The 16,511-nt window shown below is 36.1% G+C and overlaps 1 protein-coding gene across 4 annotated transcripts in view; it reads right to left on the minus strand.

Annotated features, from left to right (window-relative positions):
* MAEL (maelstrom spermatogenic transposon silencer) overlaps positions 1 to 16,511 on the minus strand; it is a 49,565-nt gene that overhangs the window by 17,459 nt on the left and 15,595 nt on the right. For all 4 annotated transcript variants that reach the window (XM_081489292.1, XM_081489291.1, XM_081489293.1 and 1 more), the window contains 3 exons: positions 9,144 to 9,268; positions 8,299 to 8,353; positions 8,038 to 8,179 (listed from right to left, as the gene is read on the minus strand). In XM_081489292.1, coding sequence (XP_081345418.1) covers positions 8,038 to 8,179; positions 8,299 to 8,353; positions 9,144 to 9,268 — 322 coding nt within the window. The remainder of the gene's footprint in view (positions 1 to 8,037; positions 8,180 to 8,298; positions 8,354 to 9,143; positions 9,269 to 16,511) is intronic.

Consider the following 16,511-nt stretch of genomic DNA (forward strand, 5'->3'; position numbering starts at 1 on the left):
TACCCAGCCCATCAGCAAGGTCCACTGATTTTGAGCAATCTGACAGCTACTTATTCAGCTCTAACTTTACTGTCATCATCCTTGTTCAAGCCATTTCTTACATGGACCAGAGAAATGACTAATAATTACAGGCTCAATATTTTCTTGACCTCTCCTAATACATCCATTAAATACTCAGAAATTTTTAGAAATCTAAGCTAATACTGTTGATTCCCTATTTGATAAAATTCCTTCCCTTAGCTAACAAGGCCCTATGTTTATGGTCCTTGCTTATTGCTTCAATCTCATCTTATGAATTCTCCCCTTTGCTCACCAACTCTCCAGTGGGACACACATATTGTCTAACAGCTTCCAGTAAACACCAAGTTTTCACCTCAAGGTCTTTGCAACCCTCTGCTCAGGATGCTGTTCCTTCTATTTTTAGCAAGGCTGCTTCTCTCCTCTTGCTTAAGATCTCAGCTTTAATGTTAAATTATCAAAAAAGTCTCCTTAACATTCTAGAAAGCAGTCTTTCTGCACAGTATTTCCTACTATAGTACCCTGCTGATTTCCTTATCACTGATCACAGTTAAAACCACTGTTTTTTTTATTTATAGGATGTTTCTCTTTCCCACTTAGCTGTGAGCTGCATGAAAGCAGAGACCATATTCATCTCATTCACCACTATATGTTTGGTAAGTTTCTAGGACACTTACTGGGACATGCTTAATAAATATTTGTTGATTAAATAAAAGCTGCCTTGTTTCAGTCAGCAGGTCACAGTGAATTAATCAAAGGACAATTATGACCGGAAGCAACAAGGAGAATGGGGGGAATCTATAAAAGTTACAAATACTGCAGCCTTCAAAATAACATGACAGTAATTAAAGTCTGTTTAAGACTCTTGCTACTCTTTTTATGTAACTGTATTCAATTTCACCAATATAAAACCCACCCATTTCTCCTGGAGGTAGAAACAATATTTGTCAAAAATTTATTACAAATTTTAATAAACTTTAAGAAGTTTAAGAGCAGTGTTTGAAATGAGTCATATCTAGCTTATATGAACTGAGTCCTATCAGCTTATATTAACTAACAGATTCTAACAACAGTTAGAAATAGCTGAAATTGCCTAAATAGGTACAAATTTATTATTTTTCAAAGCAGTCATATGTAGTATTTTTATTTTTATTGCAGTATAGTTGATTTACCATATTGTGTGAGTTTCAGGTACACAGCATAGTGATTTAGTATTTTGTAGATTATATTCTATTACAGGTTATTACTAGATAATGGTATAGTAATTTCCTGTGCTATACAGTATAACCTTGTTGTGTATCTATTATGTATATATTAGTTTGAATCTGATCATCCATACTCCTAAATTTCTTCCTCCTTCACCCTCTTCCCTTTGGTAACCACTCTAGTTTGTCTTCTGTATCTGTGAATCTATTTCTGGTTTGCATATATATTTGCTTATTATTCTTGATAATCTAACAACTGTAATCTTTCAACATTTTAGTCAATAAACCATTGAGAAAATATTGCTTTGTCTCTGAAATCTTCTATTGATATCATCTCACAAGATCAAGAAAGAACCAGCATCAAAATCTACAGAAAAGGTGTCTATCAGTGGCTTGGTAGAAAATCCTGAGATAAAAGTGCAGTTATCTTTTAAGAAATGCTGCATTACCACTCTGGATGGTACAGAGACAATAAGGTATAAAAACACAGACAATGAATGATTCTGGATATGAAATTTTAGGAATACTTTAGCAAGTGGCTGAGGCAATGGTACATAAATCTAAATATCCTAATACATCATCCATAAACTTAAAGCCTAACAAGAATAAACAAAACAAAGTACAGGCCTGCAGCATAACTAAGGGAACATTATAAGACTACAAGCATCAATTACCTATAAATAGGGGGAAAAAATACCTCTTAATTTCCAATGGAGTCATTTCACAAGTTCACACCCAAGCCTTTACATAGCTTCATATAGAGAGTGGAGCCCAGAAAACATGAGGGAAGAGAGAAGGGAAATGAAGAGCCCAAGATTAAATCATAATCATTCCCACAGTGAGGAGGTCCATAAATATGCAGAATCCTGGTAAGATCAGAGCACTGACTACAGGAAAGGGACTAAAAAGTTCCTAAAGACTCCAGAAGGCAGCCTGGAAGGCAATTTTTCTGGGCAGCAGAAGGCAAGAGGCAAAAGTCCTTCAGAGATTGTGTGAGGGGTAAAAAGCAAAAGAGGGGGAAATTTAATATTTTCCAGAACAATCAAAGCAGAAGAAAAAAAAAGTAAAGATCCATAACCACATCCCCATCGCCCTGAAGGCATTCAAGGAAACTATACTTTGTTACACTGACAGAAGAGGGAGCACTTAAACTATAAATTTCAAACCACTGGAAATAACCACCTCTGTCCAAGAAATGCAAAGGAACAACATAAAGCCACTGCAAGAAGAAAACAGAAAACAAGAATGACTGTCATTGGTAACTCTCTCTACCCTCACTCCTGCCCCTCACCCCCCAAAAAAAACATGAAGAAGAAAACTGTAACATAACACCATAACACAACAAGGACTTCCCTGGTGGCTCAGTAGTAAAAAAAAAAAAAAAAATCCACCCACCAATGCAGGAGATGCACGTTTGATCCCTGGGTCAGGAAGATCCCCTGTACAAAGAAATGGCAACCCACTCCAGTATCTTTGCTTGGGAAATCCCATGGACAGAGGAGCCTGGTGGGTTATGGTCCATGGGGATGCAAAGAGTTGGACACTACTTAGCGACCACACACACATTCTACATGGTTATTAATATATAAATTAAATATTCTTAAACAAAAATCCTGACGATACGAAAACATGGCCTAAATAAGAAACTTCAAAACTAAGAACAAAAATAAGACATAAGGGTTGACAAAACTCAGAAAAGAAATAAAAATCGCATAGGAAAATAACTTAATTTCAAACTACCTAAGGAAGAACAGATTCAAATGAGAAGTTAAGTGAAAAACTAAAGAAAACAGAAAACTAACATGAGAATAATAGATTAATGAAGGATGAAACAGGGGTGAGAGTGACCATAATGAAAGATAGGTAAAATAGACCAAACATACATATATTGCACATCCTTAAGAAAAGTGAAATGGAGAAAAATATTAAACTACAATCTAAGAAAAATATCCAGAAATAAGACCTGATTCTGCACACTAAAAGGGGCTGCCAAAGACCTGGGAAAACTGACCTGCAATAATGAACTCAGAGAAATATCCCAGTGAAACTGTTAGAGTTTAGGACTTCCCTGGTGGTACAGTGGTTAAGAATCCACCTGCCAAAGCAGGCAACATAGGTTCAATCTCTGTCCAGGAAGATTCCATATGTGGTGGGGCAACTAAGCTCATGGGCCACAACTGCTGAAGCCCACTCACCCTAGAGCCTATGCTCCACAACAAGAGAAGCCACCACAACGAGAAGCCTGTGCACCACAACTAGACAGTGCCCCACTCACCACAACTAGAGAAAACCAACGCACAGCGATGAAGACCCAGCACAGAATAAATGAATGAATGAATAAATAAATTTCTTAAAAACGATTAGAGTTTAAAGATGAAAAAATAATTCTTAAGGTCTCCAGGCAAAAAAGGTCAAAAAAAAAAATCAAGAGAATTTAATGACCAAACTTCTAAAAAACAACATAAAGCAACACAATACAACTGTATTTTTTGTTTAAATACTCAAAGAAATAAAATGTAAACCAACAGAAAAAGTTTTAAGCACGCAAGAACACAGTTACTGTCATTCCCAAGAGCCCTTGATCAATCTACTAGATCAAGATTCAGCAAATTTTTCCTGTAAAGGCATCAAATAACACGGCAACCACTTATAACTATAGGAGATGTCCTAAGACACAGACATAAACAATAGTAATGAGACCATCCCATTTTCAATATAAAACAGATCAAGCAGACAAAAAACATAAAGAGATAATGCAGCTTAAATGACATAATAATGTAGAGCTTGTGGGTACTTGTCAAAAGTTACACCCTGACAAATACATATTGTTCTTATATATCCACAAAACAGTCCAAAAATTGATTATTTAATTTGCAAAACAATGGTAACTTTCATAACGTAGAAATGTTATAAACAATACTTTGAACAAAATGCAAAGACACTAGAATTTACTAACAAAAATCAGAAAGGCTTGCTTACCATCTGGACATTTTAAAGCCTCATATTAACTCTTGGGTTAAAGAGAGTTGGAACTACAGAATTTTTTTTTTTTTTTTAATGACAAAATGCTATGTCAACAACTTATGGGATGCACTGAAAGCCATGTCTGAGAAAATTCACTCTACTAAACACTTATCAATTAAAAAAAAAATCTAAAAGTTAACTAAACACTGGGCCCACAAATCTAAACAAAGAATCACAAAGTACCAAGAATACAAAAACAGAAATAAATGAGGAAGAGAACAAAAAATTAGTAGATCTAATAAACTGAAATCTTGCCATTTAAAAAAAAAGAAATAGACAATGCACGAGGTGTGATTTAGGAGGGGAAAGCAGAAGCACAAATATATAAGAAACCAATGAAACAAGGAATTTTAAATTATAAGAGACTTAGCTTGCAGGCTTAAATAAGTTTGGAAACCTATATAAAATGAATCATTTCCTAGGGAAGTACAGATTACCAAAACTGATGCAATTAAAGTTAGAAAGTCTAATCAAGTCAACTTTCATAGAATAAACAAAGAATCATGGCACCACCCTACAAAAACTCACCAGTCTCAGATAGGCACAACCTATGTGAGAAAAATTTTAAAACAAACTTGAAAGACCCAAACGTAGATCTGAACAATGAAAAGACATCTCCTGTCCTTGCACAGCATTCATATATAAAGACTTCAGTTCTCAAGTTAGTTTATAAATTTAATGCAATCCAAGGAACTTTACAGAACTTTCCTGGTGGCTCAGAATGTAAAGAATCTGCCTGCAATGCAGGAGATCCAGATCCCCTGGAGAAGAGAATGACTACCCACTCCAGTGTTCTTGCCTGAAGAATTCCAAAAACAGAGGAGCCTGGTGGGCTGCAATCCCCAGGGTCACAAAGAGTCAGACATGACTGAGTGACTAACACTTTCAAGAAATTTTACAGAGCTAGACTGAACTGTTTTGTTTAAACTGTGCTAATGTACTGCACATTTAAAATGTAATAAAACCAACAAATATGGGCAAAAACAAACTGGAATAAAGCAAGCAAGTAAACTATTTCAAATGAATAATTTAATCTCAGTGAAGGAGAAAAAAAAAGAACAAATTCCAACAATTTTTTTTTTGGCCATATCCTGCAGCATGAGGGATCTTAGCTTCCTGACCAGAAATCAAGCCCTGTGCCCCTTGTAGGGGAGGCATGAGATCTTAACCACTGGGCCACCAGTCCCTCGCCAATAACTTTTTGATTAACCTCTGACTAACAAATAAAACTGAAAAAAGATTCTAAACTGTTAATATGTCTTTTTTAAATGGTCGTATCACTTAATTTTACAACAACCTAATACATTCTAGGACTGAACCAACAAAATTGTTAAGCACCAGGTTTTTCCATGCAGAAAGGCAACACAAAAAATGGAAAAGTAGAGAACTCTATGGTTTTAAATGGCAATTGCAGGTTTATGTATGAACTCATGATGAGATGAAGACAGAGAGCGAAGAGGAAAGAGAGGAAGGAGTAGGCAGGTGAGTCTAGCCATGTAAAAATGAGTATGAAGGGTAGCACACATATATATATTTCCTAGCTCTCTCCACTAAGGGGAGCTAGAACCAAAGATGCTCTAGTAGGAATGAACACCTAGAACCCAGATTCTATCTCCTAAATACTCTCCTCCATTAAACAGAATCAGGGTTCCTTGGATAAATGGCTAATTTAAAGTTAGAGCAGGGAAAGTACAAAATGAACCTGGAATATTTGGAGCTGGAAAAGCAAAGAAACACTCAAAAAATGAGGCAGCATTGTAAAATTTGACAACAACAAAATCCAAACTCCAAACAAACAACAAAGAAACCACTGGCTATAAAGAAACCAATCTGAGCAAAAAATAAGTCAATAATACATTACAGCTCACTGAATAAGATACTAGGAATATGTAAGTCCATAGTTATAAATGAAAAAAAAAAAAGTCAGCAAAAAGGAAAAGCTCCTTACAGTAGAATGCTAACTAATAAATGTAGAAACAACAACCAAATTAGAGCACCACCATTTCACAAATATAGTCATAACTGACTCAGGCAAAAACCATCGCTGGATGTTAAAGCTAGCAGGTTAAAGACTGAAGAATAGATAATCGACCAAATTTCAAAGATTCTCCCAACATAATATTAATTGTACGGTGAAAAAGAATAACTTTTCAATGGAAAAATTTGGCAGACATTATCTTAAGCAAGTGATCAAAGCTATCAGTAGTAATGAGATTAAAATCAGATGCCTCCAGATCTGACATTTTTGAGAAGACACATCATTTTTGAGGTACTTTTGCTAAAAATACACAACCTCATACTGATGAAATTATTTGCAGGGAAGCAATGTAGACACAGACATAGAGAACAGACTTATGGATATGGAAGAAGGGGAGGAAGGTGAGAGTGGGATACATGGAGACAGTATGGAAATATACATCACCATATATAAAATAGATAGCCAATGGGAATTTGCTGTATGACTCAGGGAACTCAAACTGAGGATCTGTAACAACCTAGATGGGTAGGATGGGGAGAGAGATGGGAGGGAGGTTCAAGAGGGAGGGGATACACACACACACACACACACACACACACACACACACATAGTTGATTCATGTTGATGTTTGGCAGAAACCAACACAATACTGTAAAGCAATTATCCTTCAATTGAAAATAAATAAGTTACATACACACACACACAAAACTTCAATCTAACCATGAGGAAATATAGGCAAACTCAAACTGAGAAAAATTTTACAAAGTAACTGGCCTGCACTCTTCAAAAAGGTCGAGACCACCAAAGTCAAAGATTAATGAATAATTCCAGGTTAAAAGGATCCTAAAGAGACATAATGAGAAGGCAATGGCACCCTACTCCAGTACTCTTGCCTGGGAAACCCCATGGACAGAGGAGCCTGGTAGGCTGCAGCCCATGGGGTCGCGAAGAGTCGGACACGACTGAGCGACTTCACTTTCACTTTTCACTTTCATGCACTGGAGGAGGAAATGGCAACCCACTCCAGTATTCTTGCCTGGAGAATTCCAGGGACAGAGGAGCCTAGTGGGCTGCTGTCTATGGGGTCGCACAGAGTCAGAGCCGGACACAACTGAAGTGACTTAGCAGCAGCAGCAGCAAAGAGACATAATAACTAAATGTAATATGTCATCCTGGGTTGGACACTAGGTGTTTATTTTTTGCTACAGAAGACATTATTAGAACTAGCAAAATATGAATACAGCCTTTAGATTAGACAGTAGTATTGTAGCAATGGCAATATACTGTTTTGATAACTGTATTGTGGCAATATACATCTTCCTGTTCTTAGGAACATTTCTGATATTCAGGGTGAAAAGACATCAGGACAGCAACTTACTCTAAAGTGGTTGAGAAAAAGAAACAGTGTTTATTTTTATAAATATATTAAAATATTAACAATTAGAATCTGAGAATGGTATATATAATTTCTTTATACTAGAGTCTTCCAAATTTTCTGTAAGCCTGAAATATCAAAATAAAAAATACTTTTCATTTTTTATATTTCTTACAAAAATTCTATGTAACACAGTATTTATTTAAATGGATACAATATACTTTCATCAATACAGACACTCTAAATGATAAAACACTGTGGTTTTATTTGGTAGTTTGTTTTTTGCTTTTAGTGATAAAGTAACAATGTATCTTATAATCAGTGAAACATTATATTCAAGGAAATACAATGATTCCAAAGTTTCATAGGAAAATTCTGCTTTAAAAGGCACAAACTAATCCTACTGTATTTCTCAGTTCACAAAGTCACTTAAGTACCTTGTGTTGCTAGAATAATCCCACATGGCCACCTCTAGCAGGCTCCGAACCCAGGTCTTAGAAGGCTCCTTCAGAAATTTTTGCTGGTAGATCCCCACTACAAGATCCTCTACAGTGAGAAGCTCTAGATTTTGTCTGATTTCTTCCATTGGTAAATAAAAACAAACATAAAATTAGTGAATTCAAATACATAGAACATGTACATCAAAATGGAAACACAGATACAAAAATGCATTTGAGCAGTGACCCGGTTTAACTTACCTGATGACTTTGCCATATGCCTCAAACACCAGTTGACTCTGGCTCTATCATCAGACTAGAGAAGGGAAAAAAGTTTACTTATATTTTCTTCTATCCTCTGTTCCTTTCAATTAATAAGGCCCTTTCAAACTGTGGGAGGGAGGAGGGGTAAGCGGAAGGGAAAGGCTGAAGAGTTCAGGAAAACTAAATGAGAACAGTAAAAAAAAAAAAAAAAGCAACATATACTAGAAAATACCGCTAGTAATAACCAGTTATGTTCATAAAGCATTGTTAATATACTTTTTGAACAGCAAGTGAGACTTAGGGTAGGCAAATAAAACCAATGTTCAGAAAAGGATAAGGTGATTTGTATTCATGGTGAGAAATACGTTTGATTTTTACTGTTTTATTAATAAAACAGTAAGGTTAAAACCCAATTCTACTTATCCAAGCCTGAAAGAATTTAGACAAAAGAATAAAGATTACAAAAAGAAGATCAAGGAATTACTACAAAAACAGTTCTGAATAAATGGTACTCTTGCCTGGAAGTGATAGGTGTACAAACTAGAAACCCATCCTTCAGGGTAAAAAGATAATTGAAGATATTTCAGAAGGAGGAACTATAAACATGAAATCTACCAAAGGTGAAATATATTCAGTTACTGCAGTCTTCAAAATCCCTTCAGTATTAGAGAAATGTAGAAGAAAAGGCATTATACATACCTAATTACATTCAAAGCAACTAAAAATGAACATATTTTAACACATAGTTAATTCATAGGCGAAAGTTCTTTCCTTAGGTATCTTTCATGTATCTTCTGTTTTCTAAGTAGGTGACTTAAAATAAATTCTTATGTTGAAATTACCTTGCAGTAGATAGGTGGCCAGTTCCCTGGGTTTGGATGAATGAATCTATAAAGATTTTGTAACACAGTTGCTTGGTCATGCCCACATTCAAAGTGTGAAATAGGAATCTTGTGACTAGAATCACCTGAAGAAAATAAAAAAGTAGGTAGGAGTTAAAATTTGACCAAGACAAATATTATGGATTAGGTATAGAAGGGTGGGTATAGGAAGGATTAGTGGGTAACTTGTATTTAAGTACTTGTACCAAGCCTGGTTATGCTTAGGTACTTTACACATTTTATCCCATGATGTTATAAATAGGTAATATACATACTAGGGAAGAGAGAACTGAGAATCACAGAAGTTAACAAGTTAACAGCTGGTGAACAGTGGAGTCAGGACTCAAGCACAGGCTTGTTAAGTGAAAGTAGCCCTGTTTTCACCATTTCTATGTTGCCTTTCATGAATCTGTTTTATTAAAAAGGCTGGAGACCTTGATAGTAATGATTGGTTTTTAGAAGGTTGTAAAATGATATTTCCACTTCCAGTAAAATACAGACCAAGCAATACAGGCAAACTTCCCACAAAAATTTAGGATATCGAAAACAGCTACAGTATCAAGGAATTATTAGGTCAAAAGCAAAAAAAGCCACAGAGGTGATCAAATGCAAAGAGAGGTGATCAAAATGCAAAGAAGTCAGAGAGGTCAGCCTAACTCTGGAGGCAGTTTTTACCCTGGAGTCATTTGCTAACTCCTTAAGAGGAAGTTTACCGGCCAAGAAGTGTGTTTCAGACAGCTTTGGGGGTCTGGTTTGTGAGACCCCAGGTGTCTAGAAAAAGCAATCATAAATCCTTTCTAGAAGAGAACTGTCAACCTCAAATTACCTTAAATAATTTTTTTCCAGATAATCTATATGAATAAACCAGGTACACACAAAACAGTGAGAACCAAGACAAACTTGAAAGACAAAACTGAGTCCAGAAGCTGAAGTTTCTGGACACAGATTTTTAATAATCATGCTTATTATTTGATGAGATCAAATTATGAATTTCAACATAAAATTGTAAACTATTAAGAAAAAGAATGCTAGGAACTCTCTGGTGGTCTAGTGATGAGGACTCAGCATTTTCACTTCTGGGGCCCTGGGTTCAATCCTGCAAGCAGCGCTGTGCAGCCAATTAAAAAAATAATACAGGAAGAGTTCAAGTTCTGATAATGACAGAGTAAGGGAAAGATGGAACACATCAAACACCTGCTTGAAAACACTGCAGAGATATAAATAAAGAGAGGAATTGTAAGTCCAAAATCTTAAAATGAAGAAATCCTAGAGAGCTGAATCTGGCATTTGGGTTTGTTGGTTATTTGGGCATTTACCAATCCTAGAAGACATACAGAGACTGAGAAACTGAGATTTCAACAGACCTAGAGCTAGTAAGAATTTAAAATATTACTCCAGAATTACTTATGTATATATAAAAATTTATAAATTAAAAAATACTCAATTGTCTTCTGGCCTCCACTGTTCATGCTGTGAAGCCCATTATAAACTTTACTGATGATTTCTTTGCACGTGTGCCAAGTCATATCTACTGTTCAGCACTCAAAAATGACCAGACATATTAAGAGAGTTGAATATGTGATTGAACATCAAGATAAACAGACTACAAAAATATATCCAAAAAAGAAGATCCCCATAATAGAGTTATCAAACATAAAACTTTAAAAAACAAGGCTTATTATGTTCAAGGAACTAAAATTACTGATAACTTAAACAGAACCATAAAAAAGAACCAATGTAGACTCAAAAACTGAAAATACACTCCCCAAACCATTTTAGGATGGCAAAACAGCCTTGCTGACAAAATAGAGATTAACCTCAGGTTTAACATGAATGCACAAATCCTAAAACAAAATACTGGGTTGTCCTAAAAGTTTGGTTTTTCTGTAAAATGGCTCTAGTACTGCTTAGATGTCTTTAACTTCATTCAAAACAATTTTGTTGGATTGTATTGTAACAGCTGTCATATCAGAGTGCATTTTAAAAAGTTTACCAAAACTGCTGAATTTTTGTGCAGCCATTTTAACATTGAAGATGGAAGGAAAAAAAACATTTTCAGAATAATATGCTTTATTATTTCAAGGTAAAAATGCAACTGAGGCACAAAGAAAGATTTGTGAAGTATATAAAGGTATTGTGACTGATCAAATGTGTCAAAAGTGGTTTGCACAGTTTCGTGGTAGAGATTTCTTGCTGGACGATGCTCCATAGTTGGGCAGACCAGTTGAAGGTGATAGCAATCAAACTGAGACATTGAGAACAATGAACCTTATTCCACACGGGAGATAAGTGAGATACTCAAAATATCCAACTCAAGCACCGAAAATCAAAGCACTATGGTAACTGCTTTTATTAAATATGTTTGAGTTGCACATAAGGAAAAAAAAAACAACCTTCTTGATCGTATTTCTGAATGCAATTCTCTACTTAAAACATAACAAAAACATTTCGTTTCTGAATAAATTGTGATGGGTGATAAAAAGCAGATACAGTATAATAATGTAAGTGGAAGATATCATGGGGCAAGCAAAATGAACCACCACCAACCACACCAAAGGACGATCTTCATCCAAAGAAGCTGATGGTGTGTACATGGTGGGACTGGAAGGGATGAGCTTCTTCTGGAAAACCAAACAATTCATTCAAACAATTACTACTCCCAATTAGACCAAATGAAAGCAGCACTCAATGAAAAGCATCCGGAATTAGTCAAAAGAAAACATATAATCTTCCATCAGGATAACGCAAGTTTGTATGTTTCTTTGATGACCAGGCAAAAGCTGTTAAAGCTTGGCTGGGAAGTTCTGATTCATCCACCATACTCACTAGACAATGCACCTTCAAATTTCCATTTATTTTGATCTTTACAAACTTCTTTTAAAGAAAAAAATTTCAATTCCCTGACGACTGTAAAAGGCACCTGGAACAATTCTTTGTTCTAAAAGGTAAAAAGTTTTGGGAAGATGGAATTATGAAGTTGCTGAAAAATGGTAGAAGTTAGTGGAACAAAATGGTGAATCACTGTTTAATAAAGCTCTTGGGGAAAATGAAAAATGTGTCCTTTATTTTTACTTTTTAAAAACCAAAGGAACTTTCTGACCAACCCATATTAGCAAACCAAATCCAGCAATTTATTTAAGAGTTATATAGTGAAAATGTCGGATTTGTTCCTGGAATGTAAGGTTAGTTTTTAAGATTAGTAAATTACCATATAAACAAAAGACACAAATCATCTGATATCCAGAAAGAGTATTCATTAAAATATGCAACTGATATCTCTAGTGAAACTGGGAACAGAAAGGAACTTCTTTATCCTAATAAAGAGTATATACCAAAACTAAAAAAGAGAGAGAGAGAAAAACTACAGCAAACAGAATACTCACTGGTGAAAGATTAGAAACGAGAGTTCATAGCCAGCACACTAAGACAAACAGGTTTTAAATGTTTTAAATAAAAGATACAGATTAGAAGAAGTCATTTCACAAATATAAGGAATTTTCTAAAAGCCTCAGAGTTTAGAAAAGGTGGGATAAAACCAAAACAAATATAAACAATTAGAAAATATAATTTTGATTCAATTTAAAAAATACTAAAGAGAATAATTTTTAAATAAAATTAATTTTATTTCTGAGAAAAAAATGTAATTGAGAGCTATTACATATAATTAGCAAGAAAAATGATAAGCTATAACTAATAAGATAAAGATTATAGAGAAAACGACTTTATTATAAAGAACTAAAATATATCTAGAAAATAAGTGTAGCTCTATATTAAAACATTACTAACTAGGGAATTTTTGCAGAAACTAATGCCAGTGGCATTAAATTATCTCTGGTCAAAAATGTGTAAACATAAAGAATATCATGAAGCTGTCAGTTGTTTCCAAAATGATTCAAAGATTTAGATATATTCAAAATACTGAGATTAGTTTCTCTGGACAGAGGACAAGAAGGCAAAGTAAAGGGACCTGAGTTCACCTCCTCTCATGAAACACTAAAAATCACAACTAACTGCTGAAAAACTAGCAACAAAGAGGACTGGAACCTATCCAAAAAAATATTCTACCTCCAAACACAAAAAAACACAACAAGATGGTGGGGGGGGGCACATTTGCAAAATAATCAAATCTCGTACCTGCCAGTTGGGTGAAGCACAAACTGGGAAATAATTATTTCTCAGAGGTTCTCCCACAGACATGACAGTTCTGAGCCTCATGTCAGGCTCCTTAGTGTGGGGGCATGATATTGGGAGGAGGAGCCACCAGAGCCATTTGGCTTTGAAGGCTAGCAAGGCTTGCTGTAAGAGCTCTGGAGGGCCAGGGGGAAGCGGAAACCCCACTCTTGGAGAGAACACACAAGATCTCATGTGTACCAGGACCCAGGGGGAAAAGCAGCAACTTCATAGGAGTCTGGGCCAGACTTACCTGCTGGTCTTAGAGGATCTTCTTGCAAAGTGGGGGCTGCTGTGGCTCACTGTGGGGACAAGAGCACTGGTGGCAAAGGTTCTGGGGCATGGTCACTGGTGTGAGCTGTCCTGAAGGATACCATTTTAATGCCAAGTCCTAGCCCCACCCAACAGCCTGAAGGTTCCAGTGCTGAGATGCCTCAAGCCAAAAAATAAACAGGGTGGGAACATATCCCTACTCATCAGACAAGCTGCTTAAAGTTTTCCTGAGCTCAGAGCTGCCTCTAAACACAATCTTTGCCACTGCCCTGCTCACCAGAGGAACAGGACCCAGCTCCACCCACCAGGGGGCAGACACCAGAAGAAAAATGAATTACAATCCTGTAGCCAATGGGACTACAAAGACAGAAAGTTAGACAAAGTGAGATGACAGAGAAATAGGTTCCAGGTGAAGGAACAACAACAACAAAAAAACTAAGTGGAGATAGACAATCTACCTGAAAAAGAACTGAGTGTAATGACAGTAAAGAGAATCCAAAATCTTGGAAAAAGAATGGAGGCACAGACCAAGAAGATACAAGAAATGTTCAACGAAGAGCCAGATGATATAAAGAACAAACAGAGTGGAAAATACAGTAACTGAAAAATACACTAGCAGGAATCAATAGCAAAATCAATGAGGCAGAAGAACGGATAAGTGAGCTGGGAGACAGAATGGTAGAAATCACTGCTGTGGAACAGAATAAAGAAAACAAAAGAAAAAAGAATAAAAAGAAATGAGGACAGTTTAAGAGAACTCTGAGAAAATATTAAATGCACTAGCATTCATGTTATAGGGGTCCTGAAAGAAGATATAGAGAAAGGGCCTGAAAAAATATTTGAAGATATAATATCTGAAAACTTCACTAATATGGAAAAGTCACCCAAGTTGAGGAAGCACAGAGTCATGTACAGCAGAAACCCAAGGAGCAATGTGCCAAGACACATGTTAACCAAATTGATAAAAATAAAAGACAAAAAGAAAATATTGAAAGCCACAAGGGAAAAGCAACAGATAACATATAAGAGAATCCCTGTAAGGTTATCAGCTGATTCTTCAGGAGAAACTCTACAGGCCAGAAGGAAATGGTTTGCCATATTTAAAATGATGCAGGGAAAAATGACAACCAAAAATACTCTACTCAGCAAGGCTCTCATTCATATTTGATGCAGAAATAAAAAGGTTTATAGACAAGCAAAAGTTGTGAGAATTCAGCACTACCAAGACAGTTTCATAACAAATGCTACAGAAACTTCTCTAAATGGAAATGAAAAGGCTGCAACTAGAAACAAAATTACAAATAGGAAAGCTCACCAGTACACACAGTAAAGATAGGAAATCACTCACACAGAATGAGGAGAGTACAAATGCAGGATAATGGAAACACATTTGAAATTAAGAGACCAGAAACTTAATCTTGGATATATGGACTTCTATATCAAAACCTCATGGTAACCACAAACCAAAAATCTACAATGGACTCCACACACAATAATAAAAAGGTATCCAATGCTCACACAAAAAAGAAAAAGGAATCAACCATAACATGAAGACAGTCATCAAATCATGAGAACAAAAGAGGAAGAAAAAAGACTTATAAAAACAAGTACAAAACTAACAAAATGGCAATAAGTACATACATATCAGTAATTAACTTAAATGTAAACAGATTAAGTGCTCCAAGCAAACGACATACACTGTTTGAACGCACAAAAATAAGACCACCTATATGCTGTTTACAAGAGAACCACTTCAGATCTAGGAACACATACAGATTCAAAGTGAGGAGATGGAAAACGATATTCCATGCAAAAGGAAATCAACAATGGAATACTCCTCGTATCAGAAAAAAAAGAATTTCAAAATAAAGACAAACAAGATACAAAGAAGGATACTACCTAAAGATCAAGTTCAGTTGAGTTGCTCAGTCGTGTCTGACTCTTTGTGACCCTATGGACTGCAGCACACCAGGCCTCCCTGTCCATCACCAACTCCCGGAGTTTACTCAAACTCATGGAAACTGAGTTGGTGATGCCATCCAGCCATCTCATCCTCTGCCATCCCCTTCTCCTCCCTTCTTCAATCTTTCCCAGCATCACGATCTTTTTCAGTGAATCAGTTCTTCACGTCAGGTGGCCAGAGTATTGGAGTTTCACCTTCAACATCAGTACTTCCAATGAATATTCAGGACTGATCTCCTTTAGGATAAACTGGTTGGATCTCCTTGCAGTCCAAGGGACCCTCAAGAGTCTTCTCCAACACCACAGCTCAAAAGCATCAATTCTTTGGCACTCAGCTTTCTTTATAGTCCAACTCTTACATCCATACATGATTACTGGAAAAACCGTAGCTTTGACTAGATGGACCTTTGTTGGCAAAGTAATGTCTCTGGTTTTTAATATGCTGTCTAGGTTGGTCATAACTTCTCTTCCAAGGAGGAAGCGCCTTTAAATTTCATGGCTGCAATCACTATCTGCAGTGATTTTGGAGCCCAAGAAAATAAAGTCAGCCACTGTTTCCCCATCAATTTGCCATGAAGTGATGGGCCCGGATGGCATGATCTTAGTTTTCTGAATGTTGAGCTTTAAGCCAACTGTTTCACTCTCCTCTTTCACTTTCATCAAGAGGCTCTTTAGTTCTTCTTCACTTGCCATATGGGTGGTGTCATCTGCATATCTGAGGTTATTGATATTTCTCCCGACAATCTTGATTACAGCTTGTGCTTCCTCCAGCCCAGTATTTCTCATGATGTACTCTGCATGTAAGTTAAATAAGAATGGTGACAATATACAGCCTTGATGTACTCTTTCCCTATTTGGAACCAGTCTGTTGTTCCATGTCCAGTTCTAACTGTTGCTTCCTGACCTGCATATAGATTTCTCAAG

Source organism: Giraffa tippelskirchi, chromosome 5 (assembly GCF_054371585.1).
Source record: "Giraffa tippelskirchi isolate mGirTip1 chromosome 5, T2T-mGirTip1v1.2.pri, whole genome shotgun sequence".
In the NCBI taxonomy this organism is placed as follows: Eukaryota; Metazoa; Chordata; class Mammalia; order Artiodactyla; family Giraffidae; genus Giraffa; species Giraffa tippelskirchi.